Source organism: Podarcis erhardii, assembly GCF_964252035.2.
Source record: "Podarcis erhardii genome assembly, chromosome: 3".
In the NCBI taxonomy this organism is placed as follows: domain Eukaryota; kingdom Metazoa; phylum Chordata; class Lepidosauria; order Squamata; family Lacertidae; genus Podarcis; species Podarcis erhardii.
The window spans coordinates 19675452-19697051 of NC_138507.1; the positions used below are offsets into that span (position 1 = coordinate 19675452).

Sequence of the window (21600 nt, forward strand, 5' to 3'; positions counted from 1 at the left end):
CCTCAAATCAGTGCCATGTTAAATGGCAAGGAGAGAATGCCTTTGTGCATACAAAGAGTGTTTTCCCCACAAAATGAGCACCCTGTGCAGCCTTTTCCCATTTGCAGTTAGAACCAAATTATTCGTTTAATACACAGAGAAGTGGGAAGAGAACCATTTTACAACACTAGGAAGTGACACAGTGAAAGACTAAAAAGGACGGGTTTGTTTAGCCTGGGAAAGAGAAAACTGATGCATATATCCAAAAAGCTGCTTTCTGGGTGCTCTCTTGCTGACCTCAGAGCCATACCGAGGTGATCTTGTGCCCCTGGCAGAACCACCCAGATTGCGTCCCCTAGCCATGGACAAACTAGCTCTTCTTTCCACCTCTCCTCCAACCCCGCCCCCATTCAATTCACCCTCTATTTAAAACCATTTTTTTATAAGGCAATAATCAATATTTATATTTATGGACATATTTTAAAGCCGATTTTTGCACCCCCCCATAGCCTGCGCCCCTGATGGGGGCCCAGCTCACCACCCCCGAGCTATGCCCCGGCTGACCTACATAGAAAAACTAAAAACTGATTATTTCAAATAGCAATTTAGGTGGGACACACTTTTGGAGTTGGCGAGTGAGGCAAAGAGGCTTGCAAATAAAGCCTCTTTCATTATGTTTAAGAGGAATATGCGATTGTGCCCAAGAGGAACAGAGGCGTGGGCTCTCAAAAGGAAGATTCAGGGAAGGAGTTTCCTCCACTGTGCCACATTATTGTCTCACCTTTCCTTTCCCTCGAAAGACTTCCATGAAATTCAGCAATGTGAGTTATCAGTGGTCATTTTGAAATACCCTCACATGGTCCAAAGGGTGTGGGGGGGATGTAAGAAAAAATGGTGAGAAACACACCACTGTTACCCAGAAGAAGAAGCAATGGTCAGCCTGCTGCCGAGCTGATGGCAAGAAGCTGAGGAACTGAGCATGGAAAGCTGGGAGCTTGGTGCCGATAACTCCAAGGTTGCAGGTTCAATCCCCATAAGGGACAACTGCATATTCCTGCATTGCTGGGGGTTGGACTAGATGATCCTCAGGGACCTCTCCAACTCTATGAGTCTATGATTTGCAACTAAGGCTCTCAATCACAATCTGTTGGTTTGCCCACCAGTTTCTAGCAAGTGTAGGTAAAAGGTAAAAGAGCCCCTAGACAGTTAAGTCTGGTGCAATGGGACACCATGACGGAAGCCATATCGCACGGAAACACCGTTTACCTTCCCACCACAGTGGTACCTATTTATCTACTTGTACTGATGTGCTTTCGAAGTGCTAGCTTGGCAGGAGCTGGGACAGAGCAACAGGAGCTCACCCCGTCGAGGGGATTCAAACCACCAACCTTCTGATTGGCAAGCCCAAGAGGCTCAGTGGTTTAGACCACAGCGTCACCCACATCCCAGCAAGTGCAAGGCTTTGTGATGGATAAGAATGGGAAACAGGGCTTTCAAAGCCCCCTCTGCTCCGGGGTCATTTCCCTAGCTTCAAGCGTTATGCTTGGAGTCTTTTCCTGCATTTAGAAGACCTTTTTGCTCCTTAACGCCGCTTGTTCAACGAGGCTGCCATTCAAAGGTTCCTCTGGAGAAATCAGTGGATCCTTGTCCTTCCAGGACTTTGCTTCTCTGAGGTTTTGCTGAGCTGAGCAGTTGCAGTTTTTCCTCCAGCTTTAGCTGGCAAGGATCTTGTATTAATCACACTTACTCAACAACCAATTTGGACAGTTCATTATTATCTGGCACGGAGTGATCCTCACATCTGCATCCTGATTAATAATGCAAGATCTGAATTGCTGACATGCTGATCTCAGCTGCTGTCAGATGCATGTGCTCTGGGGTTCATTTCAGGAGACCTACAAGTCAGCAATGTGAATGTTTCCCCCCGTAAGTTCTCAGGTGTTTGCAAAGCACACGAAAATGCAATGAATGTGTAAGTGTGCCTTAAACAGACTGATGACCTAGAAAAGGCGCAATTATATATCCTTCATCATTGAAACCCGAGCCTCACATTTAACATACCCTTATGTTAAGCCTGTACTAACATGAAGGAAACAGCAGAAAGCCACAAAATCAAATAAATTAATGCATATAGAATTACAGATGGTTGCTAGATTATTGATTATTGCTATGTGGAGACAGAAAACAGGAGAGGGAGCCTAACAACAGCTGCTCAGAGTGGCTGGGAAAACCAAGCCAGATGGGCGGGGTATAAATAATAAAATCATCATCAGCAATCCCAGACTACATAGTCAAACGTCAAGTATAATGAGAGTTGCATGGGATCTCTGGGATGTTAAGGGAGGGGTAGTACCTCGGATCATGCTCCTTTGGGAGTAGTATGTCCTCCTTTGGTCCCCACTGCACCACACGGAGCTCTCACCTGCGGCTCCTAAAAGTTGTAAGCATGTGGCAGCGGCCACACCCTGGGGACAGCTTTGACTGGCTGGCTAAATCAGGTGATGGTAGCCGATGGGACTCAAACCCTCAGTGAGTTAGGGACCTCCCCTGCATGCAAAGACAGGCTCGGGTGGATTGTGAGGATGAGACCAATGGTGGGTCCAACAGCCAAGAAGGCGGTTTCTGCATGTGCTATAGGGGGAAGTAAGGGGCAGATGGGGCTCATCAACCTGGGAAGGTAGCCCATCTAGGAGAAGGAAAACTGTGATCCTAAACCTTCCCTGCCTTACGGGATATCTTTGGGAGAGGAAAAGGCTAAGGCGTGAACCCTGAACAAATCTGAAGTGAAGTCCCTGAGGCGGTCGGATGGTGCCTTGTTTGCCTCCTTAAGGCAATTCCTGCAGCCAAGCCGGTGTCAAACACATTGCTCTGCTTTCCTTTGGACCACAACAGCAAGGCTGAGAGAGGGGTCCTGTCATCTGGACAGCCCAGGACCTCCATACACACTGCCCAGGCTTGCACCCCTGGAAGTGCACTCCATTGTCTCTCAAGACAGATGGCTGCCTAAAATGTGGAGGCAGAAAACAATATAAGCCAGTGGGAGCCCAACAATATCCAGAAGGTCCACAAGTCCCATCAAGCATAGACAATCATCAGAGATAAGGGGAGTTGAAGCCCAATATGCTTAGTGTCAGACTAGGATGTGGGGGGGTTGATATCCCCACTAAGCCCACTGGGCCATGAAACTACTGGGTGCCCTTGGGCTAGTCAGTACCTCTCAGCTTAACTGACCGCACAGGGAAGGGGAGAACCATGTCCGCTTGAGGTTTTTGGAGAAAAAGGTGGGATATAAATGCAATAAACAAACAAATAAGCAATTGGAGGATACCCCATCAACTATCCTGATATAAATCGAATATCCAGATAAATGAATTCCCTCTTGCCTAAGTAATATTATAACCAGTGTTGTAATAATCTCATTCGTGTCACTAAAACAAAACACAAAGTGGTTGTTAAACAGATTGCTTAATGAATTCTGCTTACTACTATTTATTTTACCAGTCATTTGGATTCTAATTCTTCATTTCCCCTTCAGTGTAATGTTGCACTTGGACTACTGCAGCGGAATAACAGACTTTTACTTTTTTGTTCTATTTTGGTATGTTTTGCTATTTTAATGTCATGTAACTTCCTAGAAGTGTTTTAAGTGGGTTTTTTAAAAAAACTCACTCTGTAGATTTTTTTTTTTAAAAAAGCACCCAGATGAATCACGAGTAATATTTTATTGAAAAAAACTAGAGAGGGCCAATTCCCTTCACTGAGGTGCTCCAATAGATCTTAGCTATTTCTAAAGTCTTTGCCCTTTTTTATTAGGCTTTACAATTACCGTAAATTTTAAAACACAGATATTTCCAAAAGCTGTAGTGATATTCTTTTTTGCCATGCATTTTTTTTTTGCCTGAGTGAGCTGAAAAACAAAGAAGTGATAAAGGGTATTTGCTAGATTCCAATGAAATCAATGAGACAGAGGCTCGCTCCCAACTCATTTGGTGAACCACAATCTAATTGTTTTTGATTTACAGGATGTAAAATAAGGAAAGCCTCTGATAAAATTCCTGTTTTAAGAGTTCTGCTTTAATTGGACCCTGTAGAATATCAAGACCAAACTTGATAGCCTTTAAAGATATGAGAACAGAATATATTCTGTGAGAGTAGCTTGCAGAAGAATAAAGTAATAAACCCAGTCAATAACATCTGTCTCACAATGCTAAAAGTCATCTTCAGTTATCTATAAATAAATGCTAGCTCACAGGTGGTCAATCTGCTCCAACATCTGTGATTCTTCTGGTTGATTGAACTCCACTGCCCTGGGCTGTAAAGTTAAAAAGAACCTCAAAAGCTAGAAAATGTTTTCTATCAGTTTCAAGTGGGATTTACCCACTTCAAACCTCCTTTCAGCATTCCTTTGTGTCTCAAGAACTAGCATATGTCCAAACCAAGAGTTGAATTTGTTATTGCAAATGGTGATAAAAACCTCACATAATCTTCTGCTTATTTGTCTATGGATCAGGTCTACCCATTCAGCCCGTCAGCTTCCACTTGTGCAACAGGATTCCCCCCTCCCTCTCTCCCTGCACCCCCCAATTTGGCTGGGAGCATCCAGGAAAAACCCCAGAAAAGCACATCCGTGTGGGGTGGAATCATTTCATCTGGCTAGCTGAAATGCTTCAGCTGATGGAAAGTATAGAAAAACACAAGGTTCAATTCCATCCAGTGACATAGCATGGGTTGCCAGCAGTCGGGGCAAGGCAAATATCCTCAGCACCGCTGATAGGCTGGAATGAAGGGGCAATAGCTTGGCGGCCTACCTGAGTGGCAGCCACGGCATCCCATGAGTGGAGAGCACAGTGGAGAGCGGGACGGGGGATTGGCTGGGGGTGGGTATCTTTCTAAACCCATGCAGAGGGCACCCAAGCCACTGGTCACCACCGAAATCTGCTCTTCAATTTGCTCACACGAGCATCGGGAGATTTTCTATGTGAGGGGACAGTGTGCTACTTTTTATTGAATTATCACTACCTTCTTTTTTTCCCTTTTGAAATTTTGAACCAAAGCAACTCCCACTGTCGCCCTGCCCACACTATCTTATTGAAATCTCGAGGATAGGATACATGATAGTTACAGAATTCTTTTGTGCCTGAAGAAATTCTTCACTTAAGAATTTTATTTCCTTGCCAAATAGTTTAGTGACTTTTCTGCCATGGCTCTAAAGTAATTCCCACTGTCATAACTAGGCTTTCAGACTAAGTCAAATATACATTACTTAAGCCAAGCAAATTAAACAGAGGCTGCAAAATTTCACATAACTCGGCAGGAAATTTGATTGACTGAAATGGGATGTACTGTTGCAGGATAACAGGAAAAGGTGAATAAAATTAATTCATGCAACATACAAATATAATTTAAAACCAGCAAGCATGCGCAACAGAATAAAAGACAAAATAAAAAACCCAATAAAGCTAAAACAGAATGAAATAATTCCAGATATCATGTATAATTAAAATGCACTCCTTTGTGGAATTGAAATATACCTCTACTAATAGAGAAGGGTCTCTCCAGAAGATCTGAAGACATGAGGAGGATGGTTGAAGTTTATACCCTCCAAGGCTAGATACCATAGATTTTCACAGCAAAATATGTATAGGGCATTCACCTACTGAGGTCAAATGCTGAGGAGCTTTGTGTTTTACTGTTGACTTAGTCAAATAATCCAAATTTTCAAAAGTACATTGCTGATGCTAGATAGTTTTCTTGGGAAAGTTTCTAAATGTCCTCATTCAAAGCGAAGTCCTAGTGTCGCCCTAGATGGACCAAACCTGGATTAGACACACTATCTTTAACACTGTGATTCATGGGCAAATACAAGCCATGGGAAACTCAAGATGGATTTCCCCTCAATCTGCTAAATTAATTACAGAGGTGAAGCAAAAAACCAACAACCTGCTTCAGTGAATTGGCGCCACTCGGGAACTGCCAGTGTATTTCTCAATAGATCTTCAAGCAGGCTTGAAGTCCAACAACCTGACAAGAAGCCCTGGCCCATGTTCCACAATGATTGCATAGGAACCATGGTTAACTTGCTTTCTACATTAAGAAGACAACAATGGAGAGGAATAAGGCACACGTAAAAGCAAACTTCGGCCTGTTGGAATCGACATGAGCTTTTATTATTCTTAGAGACTTTTAAGATTTTGAGAATGTTTGAAATATATGCTGTGGCAAATAAACTATTTTTAAAACCCCACACAGCTGAAACAGAGGCATGAAATATTAACAGCAGCATATGCATCCATCCATTTTGCTACCAATGGCACAATCTGGGGAACTCTAAAAGAGAGAAATTGTTTGAGGCAAATGCTTGAACTACGCTGTGGTTTGGGCATTTTATTATGTTTTTATCTTTAATGTTCTGTAATGTGTTTTTAATGTTGTATACCACCTTGGGAATCTTTTGATAAAGGGTGGTATTATTATTATTATATTATGCCTCATTTATACTTACCTTAAGCTCTCATCATTTTTTTAAAAATTGGCAAGCGGAAGAGATAAAAAGCAGACTGAAATTCAGTAGCTGCTGGGACTGGATTCTCTTTTTCAAACATTTAATATGTCTTGTTTAGAAGCTAAATAATTAGCATTAATTAACATCGCTGCATAACTGAGTTCACACTTCACTGAAACAAGTAGGTTCAATTCACACTCATATATTACCCACTTAACAAAATGAAAAATTATGCAAGCATCACAAGAATGGGTACATGTTTAAAATATATTTCTGCATCACCGCAAGGAGTGCAGTGATACAATTTTTAAAAATGAGATCATGTGTTTCTGGGAGACAGTCACGTAGGAGGGCAGGATAATCCTTTAAGCCTGGGTTATATCACAACGCTTTAAAATGAATCAATTTAATTAATGAGAAAACGTGACCTATGATCACAAACACAGTGAACACCTTTGATGACAGACATGGGAACAGTGATACAAATGTACCTTGGTTCTCAAACGCCTTGGTCTTCAAATGCCTTGGCTACCAAATGCCGAAAACCTGGAAGCAAGTGTTCCGGTTTTCAAACTTTTTTTGGAAGTCGAACGTTTGTGACTATTGTTTCTGGGGTGCCTGTACCAACCAGAAGTTGGCTTTTCTAGGAGGTTTGGGAAGGGACAGAGGGCAGCCCGTCAGTCCCTTCCCCCATCTCCCGGAAAAGCCCCCAAGAGAGAAGCTCTCTTTAAAGAGCTGTGTCTAGCGTGTGTGCGGCTCTTGGGGGCTTTTCCCTGAGGAAGGAGAAGGGACTGACGGGCTGCTTAAATGGAGCACTAAACAGACCCTCCCTCCTGCATTCGCTCCATAAGACGCACACACACTCCCCCTTATTTTTTAGGAGGGCAAAGGTGCGTCTTATGGAGCGAAAAATACGGTAACTTCCTACTGGATAGGTGTGCCAACTCCCAGGACCCCCCCCCCAATATCTGCTGGCAGGGGGCCAGGCCCCCTCAATGTCGAGGAGGCTGAGCATGGTGCAGTTCAGCGGCTGGCTTCTCCTGAGTGCAAGAGAGGAAGCCACACCACTCTGCGCTCTGGGCTTGGCCTCCTCCCAACAATGCAACATCACGCATCATGTGCATGATGTCACATGTGCGCAATGTACCCCCGGCACCCACAATCTTGGACGCAAGACGGTGCCTCTGTTACGGGAATGCTTTCAAGTAATGTGTGGAAGCATGCTGAAGAACTACTGCAATCCTTGGTTCCAGGCAACCAGTAATTTATGTGACGAAATCACATCCATCCTTCCTTATCTGCATTAAAGTACCGCAAAGAGAAGCCGGGATTATCCTAACAGCTGCAGCAAGAGCTTTGATGTCATGATCTGCCCACATGACGATACCCACTTGTTGGCTGTCCTATTTTCACAAGGCCTTAGAGGTGTAAACCGCCTCTTCCCATATGAACCTACCCGGTCCCTGAGATCATCTTCTGAGGCCCTCCTTCGTGTGCCTCCTCCTCAAGAGGTCCGGAGGTTAGCAACACAAGAAGGGGCCTTCTCTGCAGTGGCTCCCCATCTGTGGAATTCTCTCCCCAGGGAAGTTCACCTAGTGCCTTCATTATACACCTTTAGACGCCAGGCAAAAACATTCCTTTTTAACCAGGCCTCTGGTTGACCTGATCAACATCCTATACCCTTTTAAAATGTGGCTCTTTGCAATATTTTGCTTATATTTTGTAATAATTATGTTAAATAAAATTATTAAAATAAAATAAAATGTGGCTCTTTTGGGGGGGGTATTATTGGGTTACTGCTTTTGGTGTGATTTATATGTTGTGGTCTTGTTGTGAACCGCCTTGAGACCTCTGGGTATAGGGCGATGTACAAGTTGAATAAATAATAATAATGATGGTGATGATGATGATAAACCTAGGGTTGCCATACATCTGGATTTCCCCGGATACGTCCTCTTTTTCATGGTTAAAAGTTCTGTCTGGGCGGATTTTTAAGATACAGTAAAATATCAGTTTTTTCGGTTTGGTTTTGTTGACTGGCCTGGTGGCGGCGGCAAGGGAACACAGGCAGGCAAGCAACGGTGGTGGCAGGGGCTGGAGATAATAACAACAGCAGCAGCGGTGGCAGGATAAAGAGGACGGAGGCCTGAGAGAGAGGGTGCAGAACTGAAAATAGGTTGGCAGGAAGAAGAGGCAGGGACTGCAGGTGGGGGTAGCTGCTTGGATCCCGGTCACGAGGAGGAGACTGTGGTGCTTGGAGGAATATCAGTGATTGATTGAGGGGAAAGCAGGTGGGCGGGAGTGTGAATGGGTCCTTGCGTAGTGGGGGGGGGGAGATGCACGAGGGTTGGTCATGGATGCTTGGAACAATCGGCGCTGCAAGGGGGAAGGACGTGCAGTATGCTGGGTGCTAAAAGCTAGGGTTTGTGTGGAAAGAGGGTCCCTGGGTTGTCTAGGAGGGTGCTGGAGAGGGTGGGCCAGAGGCCCTGGAAAGCGGAGAGGGAGGAGGGAGGAGGAAGCGGGGCTGTGGGGCCTTTGTGTGGGGCAAGGACGATGCACAAGGAGTCGCCAGCAGCTGGGGGAAACAACTTCTACTAAGGGATAGGAAGGCTTTGGTACCAACAAAAGAAGAGTGGCAGATGAAAATAATGGACTTTGCACAACTGGCAAAGCTGACGGGGGAAATCTGAAACCAGCACGATCAAGTATTCCAAAAAGACGAGTAAATTTATACAGTATTTGAAAGATCAGTTGTAAGCAATTAACACTAGTAGGGTTATCTGAAGATTTGTAATGAGAATTTTTTTACCTTTCTATATTTATTTAAATTTTGAGGTATGTTGTGATATTAGAATTGGAAAATATAGAAAATGCTGTGATATAAAGGTTAATTTTGAAAGCCAAGAGGTGGGAGGGAAGGAAGTCGATAGGCTCTAAAGAGGTTAAAGTGGATAATAATGATGTGATTGTATATGTTTAAACGGAAAATTAATAAAAAATATTTTTTTTAAAAAAGGGCTAGGAAGGCTTTGATTTTAGGGAATGAGAGAGGACCGGGGGAATCTGGAGTCGCATCGCCAGGTGAGAAGTCGGAGCTTCTGCACCTTTAGCAGAAAGTGCTTTTGTGGCAAGGGGAATTTCAGCTGGTATGGTTGGAGTCTGCAAGTTTGTCCTCTTTTTTGCTCTTCAAATTATGGCAACCCTGTGTAAACCTCGTTGCATGGAAGCTTCATTTGCGCATCCCCATTCCGAAGTATATAGACTGTACAAATGCCCCCCATGTAGATATGGTAAGTAAGATGGGCAGATGTCAGGGGCGTTGAAAGGGGGCAGGGACAGCTGGCGTTATCACAGTGCCCAAATAATTCAGATAGAACACTTGCATGTCACTCAGAATAAAGACAGGATTCGTCTCTGTTACCCCAACTATGCAAAGGATTGTTTTCTTCCATATCACCCACCAAAAGGCAGTTTCGGCTTTCAGCAATGTTCTATAATTCCCCCAAATCATGCTTTTCCATAGCGCATTACTTCTGGGTTTCACCGCTTGTGCATGCGCAGACGCTCAAAACGACACCAAGCGCATGCGCAGAAGCACCAAACGTGACCCGGGCACGCACATACGCGCGGACACAGGTTACGTTTGCTTCTAGATGCGAATGGGGCTCCGGAACGGATCCCATTCGCATCTAGCGGTACCACTGTAGTGAAATGATTAGAGAAACCTAGAGAGTGACTAAAATAATGTTACATTCTAGTTCAGAAAATTAAAATGCAGCAGCTTAAAAAAAACAAAACAAAAACAAACAAACCCACAGTGCATTTAAGACTAAACCAGAACTGGAATACTATAATAAAGGAATATAGTGAAAGCACTCACAAGCACACAAACAAATGATCCAGCTACTAAACTACACATATGAGCTTGAGCTCTACTGGGAATAAAATATTCCAGTAACAATAAGAAAAGAGACAGAAACACAAGTTTCTTATTATCACACTTCATATGTCATAAAACATAACAGCTAACTTATTTCTGGCAAAGGGACAGGACTTGCGTAACAATTTGGCTTACACAGATATTTTCAATTGTTGAGCACATCTTAAATGCGGCGTGTCGTAAGTTAACTTCAAGCAAACTGGGCTCTCTCAAAGTGTCCTAAACATACCTTATAGTTTCAACACACTAGCAAATCATTACTCTGCCAGCAGCATCCATGGAGCCAGGTAAAAGAGAGAGAAAAGACAACTCAACCATTCAAATATAATTGAAACCAGGTAGTACTATGTGAGCAAAATATTCTGGCCAAAGAAGCATTCTTATTTTCTAAAATACTCCACTGCTTAATATTGAATGTAATTATTAACTTCCCCACCCCCTGAGGGTTACAAAAACAACTCTTTTGTGGAAACCTAAGCTTTCTAGTTGGACTGACCATCCTGTATTATGTATAAAATATATGATATGGTCATGATACACTGTTTTGTAGATCTGGTCAGAGCTTGGATGGGTAAGCACTGGTAATGACATGTTCACTGCCCAGGGTTCCATGTAAGCTGCTTTGAGGGTTGCCTGTTTGTCTGTTTTACATTCAAATGGTGTTTACAGGTTATACTACTACTAATTATTATTTGTACCCCGCCCATAGGACTGGGTTGCACCAGCCACGCTGGGCAGCTCCCAAAGGAATATTAAAAACACGACAAAACATCAAACATTAAAAACTTCCCTAAACAGGGCTGCCTTCAAATGTTTTCTAAAAGTCAGATAGTTGTTTATTTCCTTGACATCTGACATCCACAGGGCGGGCGCCACTACCGAGAAGGCCCTCTGCCTGGTTCCTTGTAACCTCACTTCTCACAGTGAGGAAACCGCCAGAAGGCCGTCGGAGCTGGAATTCAGTGTCTGGGATGAAGGATGGGGGTGGAGACGCTCCTTCCAGTATACTGGGCTGAGGCCATTTAGGGCTTTAAAGGTCAGCACCTACACTGTGAATTGTGCTTGGAAACATACCAGAAGCCAATGAAGATACTTCAGGACTGATGTTATATGGTCCCAGCGGCTGCTCACAGTCACCAGTCTAGATGCTGCATTCTTGATTAGTTGTAGTTTCCGGGTTACCTTAAAAGGTAGTCCCACGAAGAGTGCATTGCAGTAGTTCAAGTGGGAGATAACTAGGGCATGTACCATTCTGGTGAGACATTGCTCAGGCAGCTAGAGTCTCAGCTGGCATACCAAATGGAGCTGGTAGACAGCTGCACTGGACCCAGAATTAACCTGCACTTCCATGGGCAGTTGTGTGTCCAAAATAACCCCAACGTGTCACCTCATTCAGGGCCAGGGAACCCCCCCCCCCCCGTCCCCAAGAAACAGCACTTTCATCTTGTTGGGATTCAACCTCGATCCGTTATGAAATAAGGAAAATAAGTTCTGAAATAAGTAAAATAAATAAATAAATAATAAGGGGTTTTTTAAAAATGCAACACAAATAAATACAAAATAGGTCGGTCCTGTTTGTAAGCTCAGTTACCACAAAAGGGTTAATCCTAACCTTTGAGCGCAACCAGAAACCGTTCTTAACCTGAGGTACCACTTTAGCTAATGGGCCTTCTGGTGCTGCCGTGCCACCGCCGCACGATTTCTGTTCTCATCCTGAGGTAAAGTTCTTAACCTGAGATAATACTTCCGGGTTAGCAGAGTCTGTAACCCAAAGTGTTTGTAACCCAAGGTGTTTGTAACCCAAGGTACCACTGTATATAAATGGAATAAATAACAATAGTAATAATAATCATTTACACATTGTGATGTCACCTTTTTCGCATTTATACCCTACGTAATCATTAGATCGGGATGTGGGTGGCGCTGTGGGTTAAACCACAGAGCCTAGGACTTGCCAATCAGAAGGTCGGCAGTTCTAATCCCCCTGATGGGGTGAGCTCCCGTTGCTCAGTCCCTGCTCCTGCCAACCTAGCAGTTTGAAAGCACGTCAGAGTGCAAGTAGATAAATAGGTACTGCTCCAGCGGGAAGGTAAACGGCGTTTCCGTGCGCTGCTCTGGTTCGCCAGAAGCGGCTTAGTCATGCTGGCCACATGACCCGGAAGCTGTACGCCGGCTCCCTCGGCCAATAAAGCGAGATGAGCGCCGCAGCCCCAGGGGTCCCTTTACCTTTACCTTTAATCATTAGATCATCAGGCTTCTGCACTAAATATCAGCAAAAGCATTACCAAACCATCAAATAAACCAACAAGTTTCTCAGCCCATCTTGAGCAAACGAAAACAGTTGCTAGAAAATTACACAGTGTGTGGAGAAGGGTCAAGGGGAGGGGAGGGGATGGCAAGAGGTCGACATGTTCAGGCATCTCTGACATACCTCCACATCTTGTGTGCGCTTCATCATTTCAATGATCATGTGGGCACCGATGGAATGGCCAATGAGCACAAGCTTCACATCTTTTGATACATTCTTTCGAATAAAGCTCAACTTGTGTTCTATTTGTCCACGAAGTCCAAAGCCATCATCTAGTTTATTAACATCCGTCTCTGCAAAGAACCCCAAAACATATTTCATTTCCTTTGCTTTGAAGAGGTTTAATCTCATTCATTCTAGCTTCTTACGACCATTCTTTGAAAAGACCACCAAAACATTTCGCAACTTATTTTAAGATGACATTAGCGGTGATGAGTGATTGATTAAGGAACGAAAGGACCAAGTTCTTTTGAGAAAGGCCAACTTTATGCCATGGGATTCCATGTACAACAAGGTGCCCTCCATCAAGAGCGGACTACAACTGCCATCAGCACCAGTAGTGCGGTCAATGGTCAGGGATAAGGGTCGCCATAGTCCAAAACTTGTGGAAGGCACCATGTTGGCTACCTCTGACATACAACATTACCTAAACCGTATTTTTTGCTCTATAAGACTCACTTTTTCCCTCCTAAAAAGTAAGGGAAAATGTTCGCGCGTCTTATGGAGTGAATGCAGGCTGCGCAGCTATCCCAGAAGCCAGAACAGCAAGAGGGATTGCTGCTTTCACTGCGCAGCGATCCCTCTTGCTGTTCTGGCTTCTGAGATTCAGAATTTTGTTTTCTTGTTTTCCTCCTCCAAAAACTAGGTGCGTCTTGTGGTTTGGTGCGTCTTATAGAGCGAAAAATATGGTACCTAAAATTATGGCAGCTCTATGCTGTGACTTCTCCCGTACATGGAATTACATTCCATGGAAGGGCATATATAGGGCTTTAAAAGCTGACTCACGAACTCTCTCCTTGTTCCTGAGGAAAACTCTCACCCCACTTTAGCAATGTTCACAAAGGAAATACCCAGTGTGTCATAATAGATGGAATTCCAGACTAATACACGTCCTATACACATTTACCTGGAAGCAAATCCCCTTGAATTCCAATGGACTTACTTCTGAGCAAGAGTGGCCGGGGAAACCCAGCCATATGGGTGGGGTAGAAATAAATTATTATTATTATTATTATTATTATTATTATTATTATTATTATTATTCTACTATTAAGACCCAGATTCAGATCTCCACTATGCCGAAAACCTCACAGAGTGTAATAAGGGCTAGCCACCAATTCTTATGGGGGGATTGGTGGTTGTGGGGTGGGGTGGGGGGCATGGAGGAAACTGTTGAATGGTCTCTTTAAATTTGAAGGTTCATTATTGTTCCACAAGATGTGTATTTCTTTAAAGGCCAGAGCAAATAACGTGACCTAGTTTTACAGCTGTGAAGCAGAATAGCAGGTGCTGTTAAATTGTGGTAATTAGGCTGTTGGGTATGTTATATAAAAGGGTGGCACTGTGGATTAAACCACAGAGCCTAGGACTTGCCGATCAGAAGGTTGGCAGTTCGAATCCCCCTAGCAGTTCGAAAGCACGTCAAAGTGCAAGTAGATAAATAGGTACCGCTCTGGCGGGAAGGTAAACGGCGTTTCCACGAGCTGCTCTGGTTCGCCAGAAGCGGCTTAGTCATGCTGGCCACATGACCCGGAAGCTGTGCGCTGGCTCCCTCGGCCAATAAAGCGAGATGAGCGCCACAACCCCAGAGTCGGTCACGACTGGACCTAATGGTCAGGCGTCCCTTTACCTTTACAGTATATAAAGAGCAACATGTAGCTCTCTCAGTACCCTGGGGAATGGGTCATGCTTATTGATATATTGTAATTTAGTGTAAAAGGAGTTTTTGTTTTTGTTATTAAAACCTAGCAAAAGTTATTTTGTGTTTCTTGAATGTGTGGTCTCCCCAGCATGCTTTCTGCAGCGCAACAAATCTGCAAAATAGCCAACAGAAACTACATAACCTGCCCTGAGATGACTTGCTGCAACCAGCTGTACAGGTCTGCCTGTGATAAAATGTTTTGAACTTTAATACCATATTCAGCACATGAAGAAATATAATGGCAATGAGAGGAAGTCAATGATCATTATGATCATCCATCAGCACAAGCATTTCTGCTTGGCCCATGGAATGATCTCCCTTCTCTTCCCCCCCATGGACTGTTCAGGGGATTCTCCTGGTCATCCATAGTTGATGGGGGGCACAAGAGGAGAAGGGAGAAGCCCTGTTGTGCTAGCACAACTATCTAACAGAATCGGGGCCCATGTTTGCTGTCACAAAGTCCCATCTCCTGCATCAAAGAAGCCACCCTCAACTATACCTCTGGATTTTTTAAAACAACAACAACAGTGGTATACAAAATATAACTGTTGGGTATAAAATATGTGCTTCAATGTTGTCTTCTAATGACTGATTTTCAGCTTCTTGTTTAAACCTTCAGCAAAGGAAGTGAGGTTCCTACAGAAAGAGCTCTGAGCAGGCCAATTAACGCAGTTATTAAAGCTGTTCATTGTCACACCGCGGCGGTATTTATGTCTTGTTAAAGGAATACTGGCAAAGTGGATAAGGGCATGGAGAAAAAGAAGTATAAGAATGCACACACGCGCCGCAAAATGAGAAGCAACATTTTCATCTACAAGGCTTTAAACAGGCAATGGAAAATGATAAGGTTAGTTCTGGGCCTAAGGCTGAAACATTGTTTTCAAATTAATGTCTATTTTTTAGTCCAAGTTGCTTCATTTTTAAAAAAATGTATTCCATAGCCTTGTCATGCACACAAATTCGCTGACCACCTAATTCCCAAACTTGGGCTTCCAGCTGTTTTTGGACTACGACTCCCATCATCCCTAGCTAGTAGGATCAGTGGTCAGGGGTGGTGGGAACTGTAGTCCCAAAACAGCTGGAGACCCAAGTTTGGGAATCCCTGATCATTTATCCCATTCAAAGTATACGTGCAGTATGGAACATGATACATAAGATCCATTGAGTCACGGAAGATAACAATTTCTGTACATGCTTTAATGATGCCAAGTCTCATCCATCCTCTTTTGCTTGATCAACCCAGCAATATCATTTAGCTGAATGATACATGGTTCAGCCATACAATCAGATATTTAGGTAAAAAAGGAGTTTTAAGCTGCAGCCCTGTGCAATAATTTTTGCTAGCTATTTTCCCCAAACTGCAGTTGTGTATACCACTTTTATGGAGATTCGCCTTTTACACATTCTGCATCACAGAATTCGGAGAAGCGTGAAATTCAAAGGAGAGCTGCCTTTTGGTTTGTGTCTTGGTTCAGGAACTGCACCTTTGATGAGTTCATATTTAGATGCAAACTGTCCCTAGTCGGGAGGCTAGCAGATTCTGGACTAGGCATTCCATCTGTTTTGGAATGGGCAGCACTCCCCTTGAAGAATCAGGCTGTATTTAACTAACCATTGTTTCAATTATTGAATGTTGATTAATTTCTATCTATCATCATGGGGCAGTTGGTTGGGGACGAGGACAGAATTTTCAATCAACTTTTAAAAATCCCTACAGATATCTGCGGGCAAGGTATGAAAGCACTGTGTTTTAGATTAACCCTGAGACCTTATAAAAGCCTCCCCCCCCCTTGGGAAATGTTCCTGTGACTTCCAATATAAACACCCACTTCATTAGTGTTTATTGGGGTAATTACTTTTGGTAAAAGTATCCTCTACAAATAAACGAACATGTGCTCAGGATTCTCAAACAGGGTGCTAAGAGAATTGTTTACTGCTGAAGGCAGACCTTAAGTTTACCAACCTCTGTTATCGACAATAAACTTCAGTTTGCAATATTGGTGACAACTCCTTTGGATTTATATAGACAGCTTTCTTTGTGTGCTCAGAGGACTTGGATTAACTCAGCATTCCATACAATGATAGATAGTAGCTCATATTATTATATATTATCACTGTATTATAATTATTTGCCGAAGAATTGATGCTTTTGAATTATGGTGCTGGAGGAGACTCTTGAGAGTCCCATGGACTGCAAGAAGATCAAACCTATCCATTCTTAAGGAAATCAGCCCTGAGTGCTCACTGGAAGGACAGATCCTGAAGCTGAGGCTCCAATACTTTGGCCACCTCATGAGAAGAGAAGACTCCCTGGAAAAGACCCTGATGTTGGGAAAGATGGAGGGCACAAGGAGAAGGGGACGACAGAGGATGAGATGGTTGGATAGTGTTCTCGAAGCTACCAGCATGAGTTTGACCAAACTGCGGGAGGCAGTGGAAGACAGGAGTGCCTGGCGTGCTCTGGTCCATGGGGTCACGAATTGTCGGACACGACTAAACGACTAAACAACAACACTATAATTATTTCATTTATTAATAGCTCCGCATGAGGCATGCAGAAACAAATTACATTGTGACTATCTAGGTTACCCAATTAGCTCATGGCTGAAATTTGAACAGAGGAGGTCTGGATCTCAGTACATGCGCTACATACCAGCTCTGACAAATCAAATGATAAGGCTTGTGCAAGTACTTAGGCAAACAAACCAAGAGCTAAGGCAACATTACAATGTGGCTGTTTACAATGGTTCCCTTGTGAAAGCAGCCTCAGGATGAGATGATCAGCACAGAATGAGCAGGAGAGGAACCTGTGATTTAACCCTGTTACCAGCATTCATCTCAAGTTCTCTCCATCAAATGCTCCATCTCACCCTTGGCATGCAACTGTGGGCAGGGGAGAAAGTGTTTCAAAGGAAAATGGGACTGCGAGGGAAAGTGTCAAGCACCCTCTCCCCTCCCTTTCAACTGCAAATTGCTGCTCCTCATAAAGTGCTCTGTGAAGGTGAAAGCCATGAGGTCCAGCTACACAGCCATATTCTCACATTGGCTGACACTCAAAGGCTCCTCGTCAGGCAAGTCAGCTCATTCCTATTTTTATTACGATTACAAGCAAGATGGTGGGGGGTAAAAGAGAAACAATTTTAAAACTGAGCTAATCATAAAGGTAAAGGCAAAAGGACCCCTGACCGTTAGGTCCAGTCGCAGACGACTCTGGGGTTGCGGCACTCATCTCGCTTTACTGGCTGAGGGAGCCAGCGTACAGCTTCCGGGTCAAGTAGCCAGCATGACTATGCCACTTCTGGCGAACCAGAGCAGCGCACGGAAACGCCGTTTACCTTCCCGCCGGAGCGGTACCTATTTATCTACTTGCACTTTGATGTGCTTTCAAACTGCTAGGTTGGCAGGAGCAGGGACTGAGCAACGGGAGCTCACCCCGTCGCGGGGATTTGAACTGCCAATCTTCTGATCAGCAAGCCCTAGGCTCTGTGGTTTAGACCACAGCAGCCATGCTACATAAGCAGTAACAAATGCTGAGAGGTTAAAAAGAAACAGCTCAGCTCAAGTGAGTGCAGGTTCAACCACAAACGGCTTCCAAAGAAGATTAGACACCTCTCTTGTAATGTTGACCAAACTATTCTTACTTATGTCCTTTCTGTCGGCCTTCTGCCCTCAAAATCTCACACATCTTTTTCAAAAGGCTCCAAGCCAATAATATAATAATAATATATTGTCCAGATAGGGCTTTTTTCCCAGCCGGAACTCACAAGAACCAGGAGTGCCACCTTGGCCCTGAAACCATGGGAGCCCAGGGCTGTGGGTGCCATGCAGTGTGCATGGCCCTGGCGCCAAAATTTGTGGGTGCCTGGCCCCTTCATGGAGAATTTTGTGGGTGCCTGGGCACCCAGGGCCCCGGGACCAGCACCTATGACCAGAACTCAGTTCTGGCAGCTCTCAGGTGGGCACTATTGCCATTATAAGGGAAGCTCTTTTCTATAAAAATAGCACTGTGTCCAGATCAGATTAACTCTTACTAGTTTAGCGATGTTACTCCCATAGAGGGTTGTCTTCACCGTTGCAGCATGGGAAGACAAACAATATGCTAAGGAAAAACCTTCCTGAGTAACCACATCAAGGCAATAAATCTGTTGCCCCAGATTTTTTATTTTTTTTAAAATATGTTAATCGTGCTTCCTTTGTATCATTTATCTGCACAGAAAGCAGATAAGTACAGGAATTACATACTAAGGACCTGGTCTAGCAAGTTGGCAGTGGCCACTAGAGTGAAATTAACAATAATTAAAAAACAAGCCACACAGCTAAGATGCAATTATATGTCATTTCTCAATCTTAGTGCCTTCACTTGAAAAGAATAATTCTCATTTGGTATCTCATTACATAGGTACCTTGCCAGAGGAGTTATTTAAACCAGCTGGATGAGAGAGAAAAAAGAAAATAAATTATCTCCTAGCTTCAGCTCCTGAATCTGACTTTGGTATTCAAGGTTCAGTAGGAATTCAGTTTATTTATTATCCTATGTAATTCCTTTAGGAACCATCCAGTGTTCTTGTTCTTTCTCTCTCTCCCAGCTCCCCCTCACCCCCTGGCTAGACTAACATAAGCATGCCCCTGTTTTAGCAAAGAATTTGTATCTTGGGTATCCAACGATATTGTTTATTATTCAGATGTGTAATATATTATTTCATGAGCAATTATCTCCAACATATATACCTATCTACACCCACACCCACAGTGTGTGTGTGTGTGTGTGTGGTCATTCTCACCCTGTCCCTAAGAAATCTTCTTGTTAGAATAGAGGAAATGCAATATGAAACAAGGCATAAAGTTGTATTCCAAGTTAACAGATAAATGCATAAGTGTGAGGATGGAGTTTTACCAACTATTTCAACTCCACGACACCAGCTGAAATGGTCACAAATATCATGATACCCACAAATTACTTTAAGGGGGAACTTAAAGACCATTATTATTATTATTATTATTATTATTATTATTATTATTATTCCAGCTTTTCCCCTGATAGGGACTCAAGGTGGCTTACGGATAAAAACAGAAACAGCTGAAAACCTAGAAGGAAACAATAATTTAAAAACAATAAAGCATCGATACAATTAAAACTATACAGAGAGAGACTTTTAAAAACACACACATAATAACAATAAAAACAGCACGGCACTAGTCTTTTCATTAAAAGTTGCCCATTCCCACAAGTCTGTTGGAAAAAGAAGGTCTTCACCTGCCAGAAGAGGGACAACAAGGAGGGAGCCAGTCTAGTTTCTCTGGGGAGAGAATTCCATTATCTGAGAGCAGCCACTGAGGAGGCCTTGCAGCACCTCCTGCCATTGTCTGAAGCGAACGTGATCACCTTTGTGCTGCCATCTTGCTTTTTGATTCTTGCTGTCAGGGGCTCAGGAGCAGAAGCACAGGGAAGGGAGGGCGAAGGGGAAGAATCGGAGGGCAGCGTAGGAGAAGATGACAGTGGCCCGAGAGATTCCATGAGCCTCTCCAGCGAATCGGAAGATTCACAGAAGGGGGCGCCGGTGGCCAGGGCAAGGGGGGTCCCAAGGGGGACACTCCAGAAGCAAGGGGCCAGCGGGGACTCCCAGAGCAGCAGTTGGAGATCAGGACCAGCTTCCCCACCAGAGCATAGTGGGGGGGGGGGGAAGAGTCCCAGATATCGGGTCCAGCGTATCCCCCACCAGGGAGAGAAGATGAGTCAGGGCTGACCACGCCTCCATCGGAGAGTCAGGCAATGGAGGGGAGGTCAGGTCCAGCCAGCATCCCGGAAGAGGGAAGCAGTGATATAAGCAGTGTAACGGTCAGGAGGAAGGTCACTGGGTTGGCGCGAGAGCCAAGTTCAAATGTACAGGCGAGCGGGACAGTAGAGAACGAGGACTGGGAACCAGGTCCTAAAGCCCGCCGGAGGCAGGGGGAGGAGTCAGGCGACTCAGCGTCAGAAGAGTCCAGAAAGGGGAATGCCTCAGCGGGCAGGAGGACCCAGCGGAGGAGAGAGCAGAGGAAGAGGTGGAGCAGGGCTAGAATCTTAAACTGGTGTCAGAGGGGAGGAGATTCAGATGGAACTTCGACGGTCTAGGGTTTAAGACGTAGAGCTGCGCGCTGCGGCTTTGAAATGGAAACTGAACTTTAATAAAGACTTTTGTACATAACGACGACCTGGCGTTGGTCCTCTGTGAGCTGGGACCTTGGGGCAGCTCTGACACTTGCTTTTTACCCACTACAAAAGCAAATGGATAGCACAAACAGGTAACCAGGTTACGGCCCTTAATTTTGGGAACCAAAGTTTATTAACTCAGGAATTAGCAAATTATATTGTCCAGGCTTGTCCAACTTCCAAGAGACCACGATCTACTCCCACTATAACAAAATTTTTAGAAAGTCAAAGTTGTAAAGTTGTTGAGCTTTTTTGGCAAATCATAGTTGTTTTTGGGGAGGGGTGGGAGGGGTCCTGCGATCTCCTGCAATCTGTCACAGACACCCCACAATCTACCAGTAGATCGCAATCTACCTGCTGGCCGTCCATCTGAGTTGCTTTTTTAAAAAAAGTGTATGGGAAAATAACTGGTGTGTCCCCCCCCCCCAATACTAGTGTTTTATTTTGTGGTTGTCCATTTTGCTCAAGTTCAAACTCAGGATCTGGGGACTATCCTGTAGTGTGGTGAGCCAGTGTGGTGTAGTGGTTAAGAGCGGTAGATTCGTAATCTGGGGAACCGGGTTTGCGTCTCCACTCCTCCACATGCAGCTGCTGGGTGACCTTGGGCCAGTCACACTTCTCTGAAGTCTCTCAGCCCCACTCACCTCACAGAGTGTTTGTTGTGGGGGAGGAAGGGAAAGGAGAATGTTAGCCGCTTTGAGACTCCTTAGGGTAGTGATAAAGCGGGATATCAAATCCAAACTCTTCTTCTTCTAGTGAT

At 44.2% G+C, this 21600-nt stretch overlaps 1 protein-coding gene across 2 annotated transcripts in view; it reads right to left on the reverse strand.

The window, feature by feature from the left end:
* The window catches only part of LDAH (lipid droplet associated hydrolase), a 94872-nt gene that overhangs the window by 48184 nt on the left and 25088 nt on the right, over positions 1 to 21600 (reverse strand). For both annotated transcript variants that reach the window (XM_081857394.1, XM_081857393.1), the window contains one exon: positions 12853 to 13022. In XM_081857394.1, the coding sequence (XP_081713520.1) occupies positions 12853 to 13022 (170 nt within the window). The remainder of the gene's footprint in view (positions 1 to 12852; positions 13023 to 21600) is intronic.